We start from the raw sequence: 19,428 nt of genomic DNA on the forward strand, positions 1-19,428 counted from the left end.
GTCTCGGTATGTGCGTGGACCTGTTGGTGGGCACTGGGCCCTGTGAATCTGGAGCTGGGGGCAGCTTGTCTGGGTGATGTTCCTGGTTGCTCCCAGAGCACACCTGCTGTGGGAGGGGCGCTGGGGCCGGTCCCCCAGGAAGTGCAGTGCCGTTTGTGGGCAGGACCTGAGGTTTGTGGCTGACATAAGATAGGGCTTCACTGAGTTCCCAAGCCATGGTGTGTGCAGGAGCGAGTCCTGCCATTTCCGGGGCTCTGACTCGTGCAGGTGCGACTACCAGGCCACGTGTCGCAACCGGAAAAGGGCACGCCCTGTGACCCTCCTGTCACGTGGGGAGGACCCAATTTGGCATTCTTAGAGATGGTGTACCCAGGGCGTGTCCACATATTTCCTTGGCAAGTCAGGTTGAATCTCATGAGTCCTACAAATACAGGACTTCAGCAAGAGAAGAGTATCCTTTTAACCTGTGCTGAGTCCACTTACACTACAGTTCTTAAGAAACACAGTATGGTTCTGAATGTTTGACATTTCATTTAAACATGTTAGTTACTAGAAAATGTTGATTGTGGTTACTTATTTTTAATTAAATCTTTGGAGATCTTTTCAGATTCACATGGAAGTGAAATAATGCAGATATCCATTGTTTTATCCAGTTCCATTCATTGGTAACATCTTGCAAAACTGTAGCAAAACGTCACAGCCTCCTGGCGATGGTGGGTCAAGAGCCAGGCCTCCGTCTCCACAGGGATCCCTGGTGGTCCCTTACAGCCACACCCGCTGCCCGCCTTCACCCCGGGTGACCTCCAGGCTGTTGTTCATGTCTGTGATTTTGTTATCTCAAGTGTTCTGTGAATGGGGTCGGGTAGCAGGTAACCTCTCAGAGTTGGCTTTTCTCACCCAGCAGAGCTCCTTGGAGATGCCCCCAGGGGGCTGTGTGGTAGTTTCTTTTTGGACTGTCACAGTGGAGTGGTGTTCCATGGAATGGGCGTACCACCGTGGGTTTAATCATTCACCACCCAAGGGCATCTGGCTTCTTTCCAGGTTTGGGTGGTTATGAACAAAGCTGCTGTAAACATTCATGGACAGGTTTTTGTGTGAACACAGGTCTTCACATCTTTGGAAAAATGCCCAAGTGTAATCGCTGGGTTGTCTTGTAGCTTCATGTTTGGTGTTTAAAGAAACTGTCACATTGTTTCCCAGAGTGGTCGTGTATCCCCGCCAACAACACGGGTCCGTTTCTCCACATCTCCAGCATTTGGTGTTGTCCCTTTTTAACTTTGTCCATTCTGATAGGTGTATAGTCATGCTGTGGTTTTGGTCAACATTTCTGGAACGGCTGTTGATGTTGGGGCCCTTTTCTGTGCTTATTTGCCTGCTTGGTCTTCTCTGGACAGCACGTGGCAGGTGCTGGAGCCTTAATTAGTGCTGCCTGAGGAGGTGGGCGTGGGTGCCCCAGTTGTTTCCGTTTGGCTGGAGTCCAGTGGTTATTGGCTGCTCCCCTACTGTGGATTCTGCCCGGTTAGGCTCCTCTTCCCTGGGGCCATGACTGGAGAGGGTGGGCTTCTGGTGAGCTTTAAATTCTTTCTGTCCTCACCGGTATTTCTGGCTGGGCTTCCTCAATGCCCTGTCTAGGATGTCAGGGGCAAACAGAGACCCCCGAGAACTCAGTGCCTTGTCATCCCTCAGGCCCTCTTCTCTCCACCCTTTGCAAAATTTTTTGTATCTAAGTTCAGGATTTTAGCTGTACCTAGCCAGAGGAGAAGTGGGCAACAGAGGGTGAGATGGTTGGATGGTATCACCGACTCAGTGAACATGAGTTGGAGCAAAATCCAAGAGAGTGAAGGACAGGAAAGCTTGGCTTGCTGCAGTCCATGGGGTTGCAAAGAGTTGGCCACGACCTAGCGACTGAACAACAAGAAACCAGAGGGAAGAGGAAAAGTAGGTCTAGCCACCTTCCCGGATCAGAGGTCTGCTGGTCATTGTGGTTGTTTTTGGGTCTGTGAGGTCTGACGACCCGGCCTGCGTGTCCGTCCTGGCGGCCGCCCTGCGTGTTGCGGCCTCGGGCCCATCCCAGGCTCCGGGGCACACGTGGCTTACTGCTGAGGGTGTTTGGTTTGGCCTTAGTTGCAGCATGGCAGAGCACACAGGAGCGCAGTCTTTTTGTCATTTGAGGTCTCACTTACGGATGAGCAGCACAGCCAGGCCTGCGGTTGCAAACTGCTCGACAGGCCTTTGCAGGTGAATCATGGGCCGCCCATCATCGTCCCCCAGATCGCATTTCTCCACCCTCTGCTTTGAACCCTTGGGAGACCTGGTGGGAGTGGGAGGGGGCGCGGCCAGGTGACTCAGGGAAACGTCCACAGGATCCTTGGGCTGACCCTCCTGGCCGGCGTTCCTGCCAGAAAGGAAGCGCAGTGCGCCAGACGCGGCCTGTTCCCAGTGAGCCGAGCAGAACTTGTGGCGACTGCCAGCTCCTTCCCCACATTCAGCTCCTCCGTTCCTGGCACCGCTCACGGGGCAATCTTGCCTGGAATCCAAGTGCGGAGCCACTGACCATTGGGGTTGGGAGCCGGCCTGAACCAGCCTGCCCGGGGACCTGGGGTCCTGGCCCCTGCCTCGTTACCTGCGGGACTTGGGGCCGACCTCAGGTCCCCCTCCTGGTGCCTCCTGCAGCCTGTGGGGGGCACGCGGGAGCAGGCAGACACCTGTCAGCACCCGGCAGCTTTGCCAGCACCGCCGAGCACCTTCCCGGGGAGTTGGCACTGACATCCTCTTGGTTGCCTCCCTGTCCTGTCCGCTCCTGTGTGTGTAACTCAGGTGTCCACCTTCTCCACCGAGACATCCTGTCTGTGTGTTTCCAGCACGTCTCCTTTTTCTCCATGATTTCTCAGTGGTCGGTCACACCTGGGTTTAGGAGTCCTCGGCTAATTCTCCCCAGGGCATTGGAAGATATTTGCCTGGCTTGGGTGTCTTAGACCCATTTAGAGTATCTAGTATTTTCTCATATTTCCAGGAAGATCATTTGTCTGAAAGGATGGAAACAAAAATTAATAAGGGAAAAAACAAAAAGTAGTTTTTTTTTTTTTTTTTTGTCTACCGTGTATTATTGTGCTTGGTTGCTCAGTTGTGTCCGACTCTCTGCAGCCCCATGGACTGTAGCCCGCCAAGCTCCTCTGTCCTTGGGATTCTCCAGGCAGGAATACTGGCATGGGTTACCATTTCCTTCTCCAGGGGATCTTCCCAACCCAGCGATTGAACCCACATGTCTTATGTCTCCTTCATTGGCAGGCGGATTTTTTACCACTAGCACCTCCTGGGAATCCTACCATATATTATTAATGTAAATGTAAGGCTTTATTTTAAAAATAATTATAATTAGTACATGCACATGGTATAGAGATCAAAACGATGAAAAGGTATAAAGTGAGCTTCTCAGCCCTTCAGAGGTCCCCTCCCAGAGGTGACTAGGTTACTTTTTCCCCTGCACCCATGTTATGCCTGCAACTTGCTTTGAGCATTTAACAGTATATCTTAGAGGTTGTTCCGTGTAAGTACATGAAGAGTGAGTAGCGTCAGTGTATTTGGGGTTGTGTGGTCTCCGATATATGAAGGTGCCAGCTTCCTGCCGGTCATACCTTGATCAGTATCTGAGTTGTTCTTTTGTCTTTACAGTGAACTTTCATGAATAACTTTGTATGTGTTGTGTGTCAGGCTCATGAAGACATCTCTGTAGGAGCACTTTTTCTATGACAAAGATGTATATATACTTCAAAGTCTGCTAGATTTCCCCCTGTGTGCTCCACGTATGTGCTTTCCAGTCAGCATTTTGTGTGCTCAGTTGCTCAGTTGTGTCTGAGTCTCTGTGACCCCGTGGACTGTAGCCCGCCAGGCTCTGCTGTCCGTGGGATTCTCCAGGCAAGGATACTGGAGTGGGCTGCCATGCCCTCCTCCAGTGGATCTTCCCAACCCAGGGATCGAACCCACGTCTGTCATGTCTCCTGCATGGCAGGTGGGTTCTTTACCACTAGTGCCACCTGGGACCAGGCCCCCTAGGAGTTGTTATTTACACCTCAGTGAATGAGACACGTTATCAAACTTGTGATCTCTGTGAATCTTGTAGGTAAAAAAAGTATCGTATAATTTTAATTTGCATTTATCTTATGAGTAAGGCTGACCATTTTTTCCTGTGTTTAAGGTCCATCCACTGTTTTAATATAGTTCTGCCAGTGTCTCATATTTATTTGCACCTTCCGTCTTCTGCCTCCCTCTTGTACATTTAGTTTTCTAAACACACTGTCCAGGGGTCTGGGTAGCCATGCCATTTTTCTTTTGATTCAGTTATGCAGTTAACTTTATTCCAAGTTTTATACTCTTTTTACCAAAATGTAGCCTTCATATGGAAGAATGCCCCGATCACAGCATACAGCTTTATCTTCTCTTTTTCCCTTTTGGCCATGCCTCGCAGCATGTGGGATCTTAGTTCCCCAGCCAGGGATCAGACTTGTGCGCCTGCAGTGTAAGTGTGGAGTTCTAGCCACTGGACCGCCAGGGAGTTCCCACAGTGTAGAGCTTGGTGAATGTTCCAGATCAAGAAACAGAACGTCAGCAGCTCCCAGGGGCTCTCTTTTGTGCCCTTCTCCCCAGGCAGCTAGCTTCTGACCCTTCAGGTTAGTTTTACTTAAAAAAAAAAAAAAAAGCTTTGCATATGCATAATGAAATTATATGAAAGGTATAAATGTTTTTGCCATGTGGCTTCTTTCAGCATCGTAAAGCTTTATTTTGTGCGGCTCCGGGTGGACCGTCCCCCTCGCTCTGCAGTGTCCATGGTTCTAATAGACCGCAGTTGGTTTATCCACTTTACCCAGGCAGGGAGGGCACTTGGGTTGTGCCCAGGGCAGGCCTGTTACAAGTACAGTGGTGGAGTGTTTGTGTATGAGGCCTCCCGCCCCACACCCCACAGCAGTGCTAGGACGTGATGGCTCCTTTAATGGCCTCTGTGTTCAGATGAGTACGTGGAGACCCAGGGAGGGGTGGCAGTTGCTCTAAGTCACACATCTCGCAGGGCTTCAGACCAGGGCATGTCCTCAACACCACGGGTCGGGCCCCTTCTGGGTCCCGAGCACGTGTGGCCCCGTTGGCTTCCCCGATAGCTTCCCCGATAGCTCAGCTGGTGAAGACTCCGCCTGCAATGCAGGAGACCCGGTTCGATTCCTGAGTTGGGAAGATCCCCTGGAGCAGGGATAGGCTACCCATTCCTGTATTCTAGGGCTTCCCTGGTGATGCAGATGGTAAAGAAGTCGCCTGCAGTGCGGGAGACCTGGGTTTGATCCCTGGGTTGGGAAGATCCCCTGAAGGAGGGCATGGCAACCCACTCCAGTATTCTTGCCTGGAGAATCACCTTGGACAGAGGAGCCTGGCAGGCTACAGTCCATGGGGTCACAAAGAGTCGGACACGACTGAGTGACTAAGCACAGTCCCTTGACAACCACGGCAGGTGGCTTCTGGCATCCCCCCTTTTCCAGAAGAGAAACATTTCCCAAATAGCCAGTGGCCAGGTGAGGTTCTGTCTGAGGCATCTTCAAACATACACAGGAGTTTAAAAAAAAAAAAAGCAGGCTGAGAACCAGATGCTTGGACATTGATCTGTTGGTCAAGCCCTAAAATAGAATGGGCATAAAAAAACTCATGTTCTCTTCTGAAAGTTTCATGGTAACTCCTAATATAACCCCTGAGTTATACAAAATAAAGGTATTGTCTTTTTGTAACTGCACTTATTCTGCTCATAAAAAGTTCAAGTATGAAAGCTCACGCTGGAGTGAATAATAAGTGTTTGCTGAGGTTTCATAGGCAGATGCTCACTGGTGGAAATTCCTTATGCAGTGACCCCAGGCCATCAGCAGTCAGCAGGCTGCCATGACCTTCCCGGACACCCCGTCCAGAACACCCACCAGCCCCCTTGCACCCGATCCACTTCCTCTTTCATGGCTCTCTCAGTGTCTGACGTGTTTTCTGGTTTGTCTGTCTCTCCCCCAGTGCAGGTTTGGGCTCGGTAGGCATCTTGCCTGTCCTGGCCTTGGGAGCCCCCCGTCTAGAGCAGACACTGGGCTGGCATCTGCTGGGAGGGGCACAGGCCGCCCACTGAGCCTCCAGGAAAGAGAGAGGCTCCCACCACCCAAGGCCAGGAGAGCCTGCTGCTCTGGGCTTCAGTGTCTGTCCTTCCATCTCCCCTGCCCTCTCCTGGGCTGACTTCTTACACCCGCCTGGTCCCTACGAGGCGTCATCGTGGTTACCCTGGCCGTGAAAGAATGAACAGCACTGTGCGTTTGTGACCTGGTTCTAATTACATCCTGCTGTGATTAAGCTGTGTAGGTAGTTTATGGAAATCACCGAGGAGATAATCTATAAAATACTGTTTTCTAAATGTTTTGAGCCAGAAACAGGATCATCTAATAACTTAAGCTGGGTGTTCGTAAATTGGATCTTTCTAATATAAATTAAAGCTCTAACATGGGCAGACATCCAGAAGTTAAATAACAGATTTTATTGGTGAATCCACGAGGAAGCAGCCATTTTCCCAGCCCTGCTGGTGGGAAGGCAAAATGGTGCAACCCCCACGGAGGGAAATTTGGCAACAGCAGCAAAATTACACATGCATTTATTCTTTGTCAGGGTGGTTATACTTCTTGGAATTTATTCCAAGAATACCCCAGCAAAAATATGAAAAGATCCACGCAAAGGGTGTTGGTTGTGGTGCCGATTGAAATAGCAAAGAATTTTCAGTATCAGAGACTTGCCATAAGTGGGACTGGTTGAGCAGACTCGAGTATTTCAGTGCGGTGGAGTGCCTGCTGTGCAGCTGGGGAGACAGTCAAGAGTCCGCGGCTGGTGCTGAGGAGTGCTGGCCTGGATGCCCGCAGTTGACCTTTGGCAGACAGTGCAAAGGTCAGGGGCACTGACTCTCCCTGCAGCTGGAAACCCACGTGTCATTTATAGTCGACCTCCCTTGACCCTGGTTCTGCCCCAGCCAAGGTTCGCACCTGTGGATTCAGCCAGCCGCTGCTCATGGAGTATTTTCGATGTGTGGGGGGGGAAAAAAAAATCTGCCTATGAGTGGAGATTTGCAGTTCAAACCTGTGCTGTTTGTAGGCCAATTGTGATTAAATTAAAAAGTCAGAGTGTACAAACATGTCTCTGGTATGCTACTGTTATGAAAAGAAAATATTAAATATATACGTGTATTTGAAGGAAATGGGAGGATAAACCATACCTTATTTATTTTCAATGCTGCCTTTGGGGGAGGGAGGGAAGCAGGATGCTGCTGCTGCTGCTAAGTCGCTTCAGTCGTGTCCGACTCTGTGCGACCCCACAGACGGTAGCCCACCAGGCTCCCCTGTCCCTGGGATTCTCCAGGCAAGAACACTGGCGTGGGTTGCCATTTCCTTCTCCAATGCATGAAAGTGAAAAGTGAAAGTGAAGTCGCTCAGTTGTGTCTGACTCTTGGCGACCCTATGGACTGCAGCCCACCAGGCTCCTCTGTCCATGGGATTTTCCAGGCAAGAGTACTGGAGTGGGGTGCCATTGCCTTCTCTGAAGCACGATGAGGGGACACACAAAATCTGTGCCTTATTTTGTCAGCTCGACTTTAGGACCATGTAGATGTTTTATAGCAATATAAAAAAAGTTAGGTAAAAGGTTTTGATTTTTCAAATTTTGGTAGACATTGTCAACATTCTCTCTAAAAGGTGTGTACTCTGCACTCTTTCCTCTCACACCTTTTCCAGCGACTGAATTAGCATCTGTAACAACCATGCCGATCTGTTAGAAACAGTGTGCTCTTTTCATTTGTGTTCCCCAGTGACGAGAGTGATTAAGCATCTTTTCATCCTTTTATTAGCCATTTTGCACCTCTTCAGTGAAATGCAAGTTCACAGCTTTTTTCTGCTTATTTATAAAGTCTCTATATGTCACAGATTTACTTTTCTTTTGTTGATAGCTTTTAGGTTCGTGACCTCATTTCCCTTCAAATTATCAGGCCTGACTGTAGTAGCTGGTGGTGGTTCTATTGTCACATGTTAAAGGGTTTTTACAGTAACTTTATTTTTGGCTGTTCTGGGTCTTTGTGGCTACACAGGCTTTTCTCTGGTTGTGGCGAGTGGGGGCTCCTCTCTAGTGTGCAGGCTGCTCTTTGCAATGGCTTCTCTCGTTGCAGAGCGTGGGCTGGAGGGTGTGTGGGCTTCAGGAGTTGTGGCTCCCAGGGTCTAGAGCACAGACTCAATAGTTGTGGCTCACGGCTTAACTGGTCTGCGGCAGCTGGGGTCTTCCCAGATCAGGGATCAAACCCGAGTCTCCTGCATTGACAGGTGGATTCTTTACCATTGGCAAGTCCCAACAGGTTTTTTCAAAAGGACATTTATGTATGATATGTTTGAAATGCACAGGAACTTCCTGCAATAACTGTGGGTCAGACTTCCCTAAACTGTTCGAGTGCTGGGTGGTCAGCTCCTTAGCTCCTTGGAGCAATGGAAACTTGGTTTTCTTTTCCTTTGAAAAAAAAGTTGCCTGTGGCTGATTATCAGTCTAAGTAGTAAATAGCTGGTAAATGTTCACTTATGTTGATCTTTGGTGAATATGTATCTAAATTTGATTGTCTTTCTGATTTGAGATTGTTACTGACTTTTAATAACCAAGGATAATCTTTTTATATTCTGGTCCATTGACTACCCAAATGAAACAATACTTCCTCATGAAAAAAAAGAAAGGATACAGTGAAAGTTTTGAAACTTTTCAGAACATTTTGGAAAGTTTCCACAGCTGCCAGCACCTGCTGTTGGCCTGCGGACACCTTGCATGTTTCCTGTTTCTCTAGGTCATCACTCCATGTAGGAAGCTCATCCTGTGTGCAGATAACAGGAAGGAGATGGAAGACTGGATTGCAGCCCTGAAGACGGTGCAGAGCAGGGAGCACTTTGAGGTGAGAGGAGAGCGCCCCTGTCACCCCCCGGTCACCCTCCCCCTGTCACCCCCCCCCCCCCGTTGGCCTACCCCCGTCACCCGCCCCCCATCACCCTCCCCCCTATCACCTCCCCGTCAGCCTCCCCCCGTCACCCTCCCCGTCACCCTCCCCCTGTCACCCCCCATTGGCCTCCCCGTCACCCCCCCGTCACCCCCCGTTACCCTCCCCCCTGTCACCCTCTGCCCATCACCCCCCGTCACCCTCTCCCCCATCACCCCGTCGGCCTCCCCGTCACCCTCCCCCTGTCACCCCCATCACCCTCCCCGTCACCCCCATCGGCCTCCTCCCGTCACCCTCCCCGTCACCCCCCCCCCCCGTTGGCCTACCCCCGTCACTCTCTCCTCATCCCTGTCACCCCCCTGTCGGCCTCCCCCCATCACCTGCCCCCCATCACCCTCCCCCCTATCACCCCCCGTCGGCCTCCCCCCATCACCCTCCCCGTCACCCCCTGTCACCTACCCCATCACCCCCCGTCATCCTCCCCCTGTCACCCCCCATTGGCCTCCCCCCGTCACCCTACCCCCGTCACCCTCTGCCCGTCAGCCCCGTCACCCTACCCCCCGTCACCCTCTCCCCCATCACCCCCCTGTCGGCCTCCCTGTCACCCCCATCACCCTCCCCCTGTCACCCCCGTCACCCTCCGCCCGTCACCCTCCGCCCGTCACCCTCTCCCGTCACCCGCCTGTCACGCTCCGCCTGTCACCCCCCCGTCACCCTCCCCGTCACCCCCCCATCACCCTCCCCGTGTCACCCTCCCCGTCACCCCCCATTGGCCTCCCCCCATCACCCTCCCCCCGTCACCCTCCCCCCGTCACCCTCCCCCTGTCACCCTCCACCTTTCACCCCGTCACCTTCCCCCTGTCACCCTACCCCCGTCACCCTCTGCCCGTCACCCCCGTCACCCTACCCCCCGTCACCCTCCCCCCGGTCACCCTCCCCCCGTCACCCTCTCCCCCATCACCCCGTCACCCTCCCCGTCACCCCCCCTCCGTTGGCCTACCCCCGTCACCCTCTCCTCAACCCTGTCACCCCCCTGTCTGCCTCCCCCCGTCACCTGCCCCCCATCACCCTCCCCCCATCACCCCCCCGTCGGCCTCCCCCCATCACCCACCCGTCACCTACCCCATCACCCCCCGTCATCCTCCCCCTGTAACCCCCCATCGGTCTCCTCCCGTCACCCTCCCCGTCACCCTCCCCCCATCACCCTCTCCCGTCACCCGCCTATCACCCTCCCCGTCACCCCCCGTCACCCCCCCATCACCCTCCCCCTGTCACCCTCCCCGTCACCCCCCATTGGCCTCCGCCCGTCACCCCCATCACCCTCCCCCCATCACCCTCCCCCTGTCACCCTCCACCCGTCACCCCCCGTCACCCTCCACCTTTCACCCCGTCACCTTCCCCCTGTCACCCTCCCCCCATCACCCTCCCCCGTCACCCTCCCCGCCGAGTGCACAGTCCCAGCGTTGCCCACGCGGGCCTGTCTGGTCTGCGGCTCACTGTCTCAGATGCTCCTTGAAGGTTAAGGCTCATGGCTCTACCTGTGGGGTGTCAGCTGGTGACCCCGTCTGATTTCTTGTTGAACCTCGTCCAAGTTACCACATTCGGGAAGGTCAGAGGGGCGCCTCACGTTCGCCATCTTTGGCCCCCATTACTGCAGCCCACCCAGTACAGCATGGACCACTTCTCAGGGACGCACAACTGGTACGCCTGCTCGCATGCAAGGCCCACCTACTGCAACGTGTGCCGCGAGGCCCTGTCCGGGGTCACGTCCCACGGACTGTCCTGTGAAGGTACGGGCGGTGTGTCTGCTGCCGGGAGGGGCCCCGGGATGTGATGTGAGGCGCCCTCGGGGTCCAAGCATAGTCACTTGCGGTCAGGGCAGCGTCGAGGGGCCTGTGTGAGGCCGCCCTTGTTTACTGTGCCCATGCAGGAGTCTGGGTAAAGGATTTTTTGCAGTGACGGAACAAGGTGAAAAGAGGGAATTGGTAGCATCGAGACACAAAGAGGAAGTGTGAAGGACGCAGAGGGAAAAGAGATTTAACTGTCTCGCGGCCACAGTGCAGCTGCAGCCCTGTCTGGGGCCATGTCTTCCAGACCAGAGGGCAGGGGTGCAGGGCTCGGGTGGGAGAGGGAGAGGAGAGCCGTGGCCCAAGGCCCAGTGCCCACCTGCTGCCTGATCACAGACAGCTGGTGACCTTAAGAAGGGCTTTCACAACTTTTAAAGGTTGAAAAGTACCGAAAGAAGGCAACTGTGGTGTGACACAGAAAAATCACGTGACCCTTAAGTGTCATCAGTTTCTGTGCATGAAGTGTGGCCACGCAAACCTTCGTGCTGTGGGGGCCACGAAGCCCGAGCTGCTCACTCTCTGGCCCTGCTCAGAGAGCCTGCTGACCCTGGGCAGGCTGGCCACCTGGTCTCCCCGTGAGCGATGTGCATGCAGGCTGGTGGCTGTGCTTAGATGGGAACTGAGCGTCCACGCTGCACCCACCTTGGCCAGGAGAGCAGGGCAGCTCACCCTGGACTGCAGCCTCAGCGCCGGACTGACATGCTCATCCTCTCCCAGTGTGTAAGTTCAAGGCCCACAAGCGCTGCGCTGTGCGTGCGACCAGTAACTGCAAGTGGACCACGCTGGCCTCCATCGGGAAGGACATCATCGAGGACGAGGACGGGGTACGCCTGGGGGACCCTGTGTGGCCCCTCTCATGCTGGGCTGAGAGGCTCCCTGGCTCCTGCCTGGGCTCAGTTCTCCTGCTCCAGGGGAAGGGGGACAGGGTTCCCTCTGCATTGGTCCTCCTGGCATCCGGGCGTCCCGAGCCCTGTCCAGTCCCTGGGAGTTGTGGGTGCCCGGCAGGGGGAGCAGAGGTGTGGGCAGCCTCTGCAGACTGCACCCCACCTCCTCGTGGGGAAGAATGGCTCGGCCGAAGCCGTTTCGGAGCACTGTTGCCGAGGAGGAAGCTTGGCTCGCGTGGAGGTTGCGGGGACACCCTGGCGCCCCCCGCCCCAGTGCGTGTCTCTGTGTGGCTCGCAGATCGCCATGCCGCACCAGTGGCTGGAGGGGAACCTGCCCGTGAGTGCCAAGTGCACGGTGTGTGACAAGACGTGCGGCAGTGTGCTGCGCCTTCAGGACTGGCGCTGCCTCTGGTGCAAGGCCATGGTGAGAGCGCCCGCCGCGGCGGGGCCAGGAGGGTTCTGGGGGCGGGAGGGGGCCGGTGCCCCCTGTGACGAGCAGGTGCCTGTTGCAGGTTCACACGGCGTGTAAAGACTCCCTGGTGACCAAGTGCCCGCTGGGCCTGTGCAAAGTGTCGGTCATCCCGCCCACCGCGCTCAACAGCATCGATTCCGATGGTGGGTACTGTGCTCTCCTGTCTCAGCCGTTTCCTCGGATTGCCTTCTCCGGGCCCTCTCCTCCCAGCTCTGGAACTGGTTATGTTGGTGATGTTGAAATGTGGTGGGACCCAGCCGCTGTAGGGGGAGGTGCTGGTGAACAGGGTCCTGATGGCAGGCTGCTGGGCACCTTGGACTCGCGGTCCAGATTCCTTACCCAGACGTGGCGGGTCCATTGGCTACTGAGTAGGCACTGAGCGTGAGGCCCTCCTCTGTCTTGGCGTGGGCCGCCCGTCAGCTGGTCTCCATCTAGTAGGTGACACCTGTCCCATGCTCTCCCAGCCCCCCACCGGGTGGTCCGTGAGGGTGTGTAGTAACAGGTGCTGGTGGGCGCGGGGCGCGTGTCTCAGGAAGTCGGCTGCCACGTTGAGAGCCACGTCTGGCATTTCGAGTCCTGTAGAGGTGAGGCCGGCTCCCCTGTACGCAGGAGGATGATGTGGAAACCTGTGGATTAATCTCTTGCTGGTTTCCTGGGCGTGTACGTGCAGGTTCTATGTCCCACGGGGGTGTCTGCTTGGCACGCGATTGAGAGCGCCTTGGTGTCTTCTGTGGCCCTCAGATCTGCTTTTGTCCTTTTCCCTCCTCACACGCAGGCTTCTGGAAGGCCACGTGTCCTCCATCCTGCACGAGTCCGTTGTTGGTCTTCGTCAATTCAAAGAGTGGGGACAACCAGGGGGTGAAGTTCCTGCGAAGATTCAAGCAGCTGCTGAACCCTGCCCAGGTCTTTGACCTCATGAATGGAGGACCACACCTTGGGTAGGAAGCCTGTAAAATATCTCTTTATTGGAGTTTAAAAACTGTGACGATAATGTATGCTTACTTAAAAAGATTCAAAGATACAGGAAATTTTAAATGGGAACTAATCCTTCCCAAACCCCACTGGCAGAACGGTTCATAGTCACGTGTCCTTCCAGCTTTCCAGGGCACGTGTGCACCCCAGGCAGGGGTGGCCTCTGTTCCCTGCCGTTGTGCAGCGTTTTGTACGGTGTCAGCTGGCAGCAGTGTGTACGTGTTCTGACGTCAGGCGTTACAGGTTGGCCTCATTCTTTTGAATGACTGCTTAGTTTCAACGGCTTCCCTGCTGGCTTAGATGGTAAAAAGTCCACCTGCAATGCAGGAGACCTGGGTTTGATCCCTGGGTCGGGAAGATCCCCTGGAGGAGGACATGGCTACCCACTCCAGTATTCTTGCCTGGGAATCTCATGGACAGAGGAGCCTGGCAGGCTACGGTCCGGGGGGTCTTGTTTCGGGAAGATGGCACCGGCAGCAGGAGCAGAGGCGTCTTGAAGGAGCTCTGAGTCCCCTGGGGCATTCCAGGAGAAGTGCCGATGGCCTGTGCTGCGGAGGGGGTGGTGCATGGCCTGGCCCTGGGTCGTGGTGGTGCTGCCTTTCTCTGAGGAAGGAGACGTGGGTTGGGAGGCGCCCACGTGATGCTCAAGTGGTAGTTCTGGTGGACAAGTGTGGTCTTTGAGGAGAGCCGAGGGGTCAGCATTAGGGCCATTTGGGGCCATCAGCCTCTGTGTGGTCCCTGAAGCCGGAATGAGGGTGAGACCACCCAGCTAGAGGCTGGGGAGTGAGCACAAGGGCATGGGGTCCTGGGAGGGGTGCTGCCAACGAGGAGCAGGGGGACCCAGAGGGGCACCGGGAGGGGACAGAGCTGGAGCTAGAGGGGCGCAGGGTGGGCCAGGGGATGGTCACACACACGTGGGCAGCGTGCTGCAGCCTGGGGCTCCTGAGTGACACGGGGGTGCTGGCTGAGAGGGGCGGGGGCGAGGCTGGGAGGCCTTCGCTCTTGGTGCCTGTGGCCCCAAGCGGGTGCAGTGTGAGCGCAGTGGGGCTCCAATCCCCCGCAGGCTGTTTCAGGGTCAGCTGAGAGGAGCACAGGAGGGCACCCGGCCCAGGACCGACTGGCTGTCGTCTGTCCCTTAGAACGGATCTCACACCCTTGACATTCTGTTTCCTTGGCAGCTTGCGTTTGTTCCAGAAGTTTGACACGTTCCGGATTCTGGTCTGTGGTGGAGATGGCAGTGTGGGTTGGGTCCTTTCCGAAATCGACAGCCTCAACCTTCACAAACAGGTACTGGGGGTGGAGGGCCCGGGCCAGGGGAGAGCGAAGCCGTGTGACAGAGGCTGGGTTACCTCGGGTGATGCTGCCCGCCCCCTGGGGTGGTCTCGGAGGGAGGGCAGGGAAGCCTGATGGCATTTTGGGGACCCAGGACCGGACACAAAGAACACTCCGGTGCAGGAGGGTCCCAGGTGCGGGCAGATCTGGGTGTGGCTCCTTATTGGGTAGTGATGGCATCTGCTCGATGCCTCTTGCTGGTGAGCCGGCCGGGGTCAGAAGAATATTTGGACTTCAGGTCAGAGTTAGGGCTGTGTTTTAAGTGTTGATTGATTTTCTACGCCAGCTCCCTCACCCCTTCCCCCTCCCAATAATTAACCACTGGTAGCATTTCAGTCGGAGAAGGCAATGGCAACCCACTCCGGTACTCTTGCCTGGAAAATCCCATGGATGGAGGGGCCTGGTGGGCTGCAGTCCATGGGGTCACTAGGAGTCAGACATGACTGAGTGACTTCACTTTCACTTTTCACTTTCCTGCATTGGAGAAGGAAATGGCAACCCACTCCAGTGTTCTTGCCTGGAGAGTCCCAGGGACAGGGGAGCCTGGTGGGCTGCCGTCTGTGGGGTCGCACAGAGTCGGACACGACTGAAGTGACTCAGCAGCAGCAGCAGCAGCAGCACTTCAGTAGAGCTTCTCAGGTGACTCAGGTGGTAAAGAGCCCGCCTGCCAATGCAGGAGACACAGGTTCTATCCCTGGGTCAGAAAGATCCCCTGATGGAAGAAATGGCAGCCCTCTCCAATATTCTTGCCTGGAGAATCCCATGGACAGAGGAGCCTGGTGGGCTGCAGTCCGTGGGGTCACAGAGGGTCGGACAGGACTGAGCGCGCACACGCACGCTCACACAGCGTCTCGGTCCTGAGCACGCACACCCACGCTCACACAGCGTCTCGGTCCTGAGCGCGCACACGCACGCTCACACAGCGTCTCGGTCCTGAGCGCGCGCACACACGCTCACACAGCGCCTCGATCCTGAGCGCGCACACGCACGCTCACACAGCGCCTCGGTCCTGAGCGCGCACACCCACGCTCACACAGCGTCTCGGTCCCTGTCCTTCAGGCCTCTCCACCAGGATGCACGCAGGACAGCGCGTGAGGGATTTTAAATGGACTCACAGCACTCACGCGGTGTACCGTGTAGTAGCGTTGTGTATTTTAAATCGGCACACTGTGAGCACCTCTGTCCCCAGGAAATGCAGGTCTGTGGTGGTTTTCCGCGGCCGACGGAGGTGGGCGGCTGCACCAGCCAGAGGCTAGTTCATCTCCCCGCGCTTATGGACACTTAGGTTGCTTCCTAAAGACTGTGCTGGTAAAAAACCACATGTGCCCTTTCCCAATTATGTTCTTTTTTGAAGAGCCCCCAAATTGAAATTTCGGTGATACTGCCAGACTGCTTTGCATCAGGGCTGTCCCAGTGTAGGTACCTGTCGCTCGTAAACCTTGCCACGTGCTGGCACCGTACATCTTACAGCTCTTGTCCCAACTTAGTAGACTAAAAAAACGGTATGTTTCACTGTTATTTCTTCATACTGGTGAAGGAAAACATATCCTCAATTAATTATGAGTTTTGAAATGAATCACCTCATTTTTTTAACCTACAGTAGTTTTCTGTTGGGGTATTTATTTGCCTTTTAAAAAACTGATTTCTGAGGATTACTGGGGATGTGAACTCCTGGTTGGCCGCGTTTTCCCTCGGTTGTCACTTGTCCTTTGCTGAGTTGGTGGTCTTTGTAAGTGGGCTGGAGCTTTTGCTGCCCGTGTTTATTTCCGGGAATGTTAGAGAGGGGATGGAGGGCTGGTGTCCGAGTCTGCTCAGCAAGAGGGAGGCCCACTGCTTAGGAGAGCGAGTACTGCCCCCTGCTGGTGACGTTCGAGCAGTACGCTTAGGTCCAATTTTAAGGTTCCTTCCCTTTCAGAATTGTAACTGAGCTTTACTATCACAAGTCAGGAAGGTAGTTTCTCATGCATTCGGCTGTGTTCGGAGCACGTTCGTCTTCTTTGGCTTCTCTGTGGCCCTTGACCGTCAGGTCACCCCGGAACCCCTCGGTGCTCCTCGCCTTTTGGCCGCCCGTCCAGTCCCCACTCCAGATACCAGGCCCCACCTGGTTCTCCACATGCTCAGCACCCGCAAAAGCCAGTGACTCTTAGCTGAGCCCCAGGGCCACGTCCCCGGCTGCCCCGGCCCTCCTTGGCTGCCTCTGGTGCCTCAAAGCTGGCATTCCCAGCCCTGCCTGCCCCCTTCCAACCCTTTCCTTGGAGTCTGAACATTCACCTGCCTGCCATCCGAGCCGGAGATCCGACAGGGGTCTTGAACCCTCCCTCGTTGTCTCTGGTTCTCCTGTTGCCCCGGAGCATCCAGCACAGCCGTGTGTGCTGCTGCAGTGTTGTCCTGGCCCCCGGCGCCATCTGTCCACTGCTTTTGGGAGCCTTCCCTCGGGCAGCTCTACTCAGGCCGTACCTGAGCCTCTCAGGTCTGCCCCACTGCCCGCCCCCCCCCCCCCCCCCCCCGCCCACAGCCCTGAGACCTTCACTTGGGCTGCTCTGCTCCAGGGTTCGGTTAAGGTCCAGACTCGTCGTGTGATTCAGCAGCCCCAGCTGGGCGCCTTCTTCCTCCTCTGCGTCTCTGACTTCCTCTCTCCTTGCTGCCCCCTCTTTGGAGCTCTGGTTTGACAGGGAGGGGGGTGGTCTCTGCTCCCAGACCCCTGGACCTGGGCTCTGCTGGGCTGTCACTGTGCTGCCTGCCCTTTCCTTTGAGGCTCCCGAAGCCGGCTCTGGCCCTGTCTGCCCAGGGCTGGGCATCCTTGGCCTCACCTGCTTTGGCCAGCGTGCTGTCCCTGGCAGGGTATAGGGCCTCCCTCGTGGCTGGGGCAGGTGACCTCGGGCTGTGTCGCATGTAGGGAGGACTGGCAACCCTCCCCACACACATGTTGTGCTCGGCAGTTGAAGGCTGTTGGGCAGCCTGTGTCTCGGGAACTTCCTGAGCCCTGAGCTGGTGAGGGGGGATTGTGCAGGAGGCTCTGGGTGGGAAATCCAGGTGGCTGGCAGGGCCTGAGCGGGGTGGGGTTGGTCCCCGGGGAGTGGCAGGCGAGGGGGTGTGGGCTGAGTGGAGGGGGTGGTGGTTTGAGGGTCACAGTGGACGTCCTGGTGCCTGTCTGGACGGGACTTACAGCTGTGGCAGGTGCTATCAGGGGCAGAGGTGAGCTTGGCGCTGGGGACATGCTGTCGTGGGTAGGGAGCAGGCGAGGGGTCACAGCCCGATTCTTGGGGGCTCAGATATCGCCGCTCGGGGCGGGACTGTGGTCATCGCTGTGAAGGTGGGAGGTGACAGAGGGCTGACGGTCAGATGTGTCGGCGGGTGGGGGGAGGAGCGTCCGTCAGGCTGGGGAGACCCCTGGCTGCCGCTGTCTGAGCTCAGCCCTCACACGCTCGCTGGACGCGGCCTGCTGACGCCACGCCCCCCACCCTGTCTCAGTGCCAGCTCGGGGTGCTGCCGCTCGGCACGGGGAATGACCTGGCTCGCGTGCTGGGCTGGGGCTCGGCCTGCGACGATGACACCCAGCTCCCGCAGATCCTGGAGAAGCTGGAGAGAGCCAGCACCAAGATGCTGGACAGGTGAGTGTGCCGCGTGGCCCCTCAGCCCGCTGTGCTCAGCCGGGGCCCTGGGAAACCGCAGGCCTTCTGCAGTTACTTGTTAAAAAAAAAATTTCACCTCTCTGAGCAGGACTTTTTTCTTCCGATGGGTTTTATCCGGTGATCAGACTAGGGAAGCGCTGACGAGCAGAAGGGGTTGGGTCTGTGCCCTCGGGTGGCCAGGTCTCACCAGCCAGGCCTGGGTCCTGTGCCCCTCAGAGCGGGAGGCGGCCCTGTCCCCTGCGGCCACCGCAGCCTCGTCTGTTACCCATTCTCCTGGTCGCAGAGTCGAGCAGTCCCGTGTTCCCAGAAGCATCAGAGTTTGGGGTTACTGCCCTCCACGTGTTTAGAAATACTTGAGCATCCTTCCTGAGCAAGCTGCTCTGAGCTCCTGTGTGAACCCCCAGACCACAGCCCGTGGGACTTGCGGAGATGCCCCGTTCGCGCAGAGGGTCCCGCACTGCCGTGAGCAGGCGTGGTCTTGAACGCGCTTGGCCGCCTCTGCTGTTCCTGCCCCCTCGCCTCCGGAGGGTGAAACGCCCGGAGCGCCGAGCCGGCTGCCAGCCGAGCGGCTCAGCTGTGCAGAGGGGACACCCGCCCAGCGGGTTGTGACATTTGTTCTCAGCTAAGTGAGGAGCCAGCTCAGGGCCCAGGGGGGCTTAATACAGGCTGACAGACACAGTTAAAGTTGTCAGAGGATCTCGTCCCCACTGCTGGCCGTGAGATGGGGAGGTGGGGAGGCCTGGGGCCGGAGCCAACTGGCTAAGCCCCTGTGTGTGTGCAGGTGGAGCGTCATGGCCTACGAGACCAAACTACCCCGGCCCGTCTCCTCCTCCACCGTCACTGAAGACCTGAGCGAGGGCTCCGAGGTATCGCCATGCGCTCGCCCTGGCCCCTCCCTGCTTTGCCTCCCCTGCCCCCCTGGCCCCCGCCAGAAATGCCCTGCTCCAGGTTAGCCCCTTGCCGGCTCAGGCCCCCTGAGGTGAGGCCGGGTCCCATGGACGCTGCCCCATAGGACTCGGAGTCATCTGGGGCTTCTGGGGTCTTCCCCAGGTTTGGGGTCCTTGGTGACGATGATGGTCTTCTAGGGCTTCCTGCCCTCTCAGTTCAAGGCTGCGCCCTGCCGCCCACACTCCGCCCACCCAGGCTCCCGCTTGGGCCCCTCCTCCGTGTCCCGCCCTCCCAGTCGGTCTGTGCTAGTTCGATGCTGAGCTCTTCTTTCACTTTGTGGTGGGTTTCAGGAGTTAGAGTTTCCCTCAGGGCCCAGACTCTGCTGAGA

General features: G+C 56.4%; 1 protein-coding gene across 3 annotated transcripts in view; it reads left to right on the top strand.

Moving 5' to 3' along the window:
• DGKD (diacylglycerol kinase delta) overlaps window positions 1-19,428 on the top strand; it is a 110,282-nt gene that overhangs the window by 67,573 nt on the left and 23,281 nt on the right. For all 3 annotated transcript variants that reach the window (XM_027537960.1, XM_027537961.1, XM_027537962.1), the window contains 9 exons: window positions 8,867-8,971; window positions 10,671-10,803; window positions 11,578-11,684; window positions 12,043-12,168; window positions 12,257-12,359; window positions 12,992-13,154; window positions 14,367-14,475; window positions 17,992-18,131; window positions 18,934-19,018. In XM_027537960.1, the coding sequence (XP_027393761.1) occupies window positions 8,867-8,971; window positions 10,671-10,803; window positions 11,578-11,684; window positions 12,043-12,168; window positions 12,257-12,359; window positions 12,992-13,154; window positions 14,367-14,475; window positions 17,992-18,131; window positions 18,934-19,018 (1,071 nt within the window). The remainder of the gene's footprint in view (window positions 1-8,866; window positions 8,972-10,670; window positions 10,804-11,577; window positions 11,685-12,042; window positions 12,169-12,256; window positions 12,360-12,991; window positions 13,155-14,366; window positions 14,476-17,991; window positions 18,132-18,933; window positions 19,019-19,428) is intronic.

Source organism: Bos indicus x Bos taurus, chromosome 3 (genome assembly GCF_003369695.1).
Source record: "Bos indicus x Bos taurus breed Angus x Brahman F1 hybrid chromosome 3, Bos_hybrid_MaternalHap_v2.0, whole genome shotgun sequence".
Taxonomy (NCBI): domain Eukaryota; kingdom Metazoa; phylum Chordata; class Mammalia; order Artiodactyla; family Bovidae; genus Bos; species Bos indicus x Bos taurus.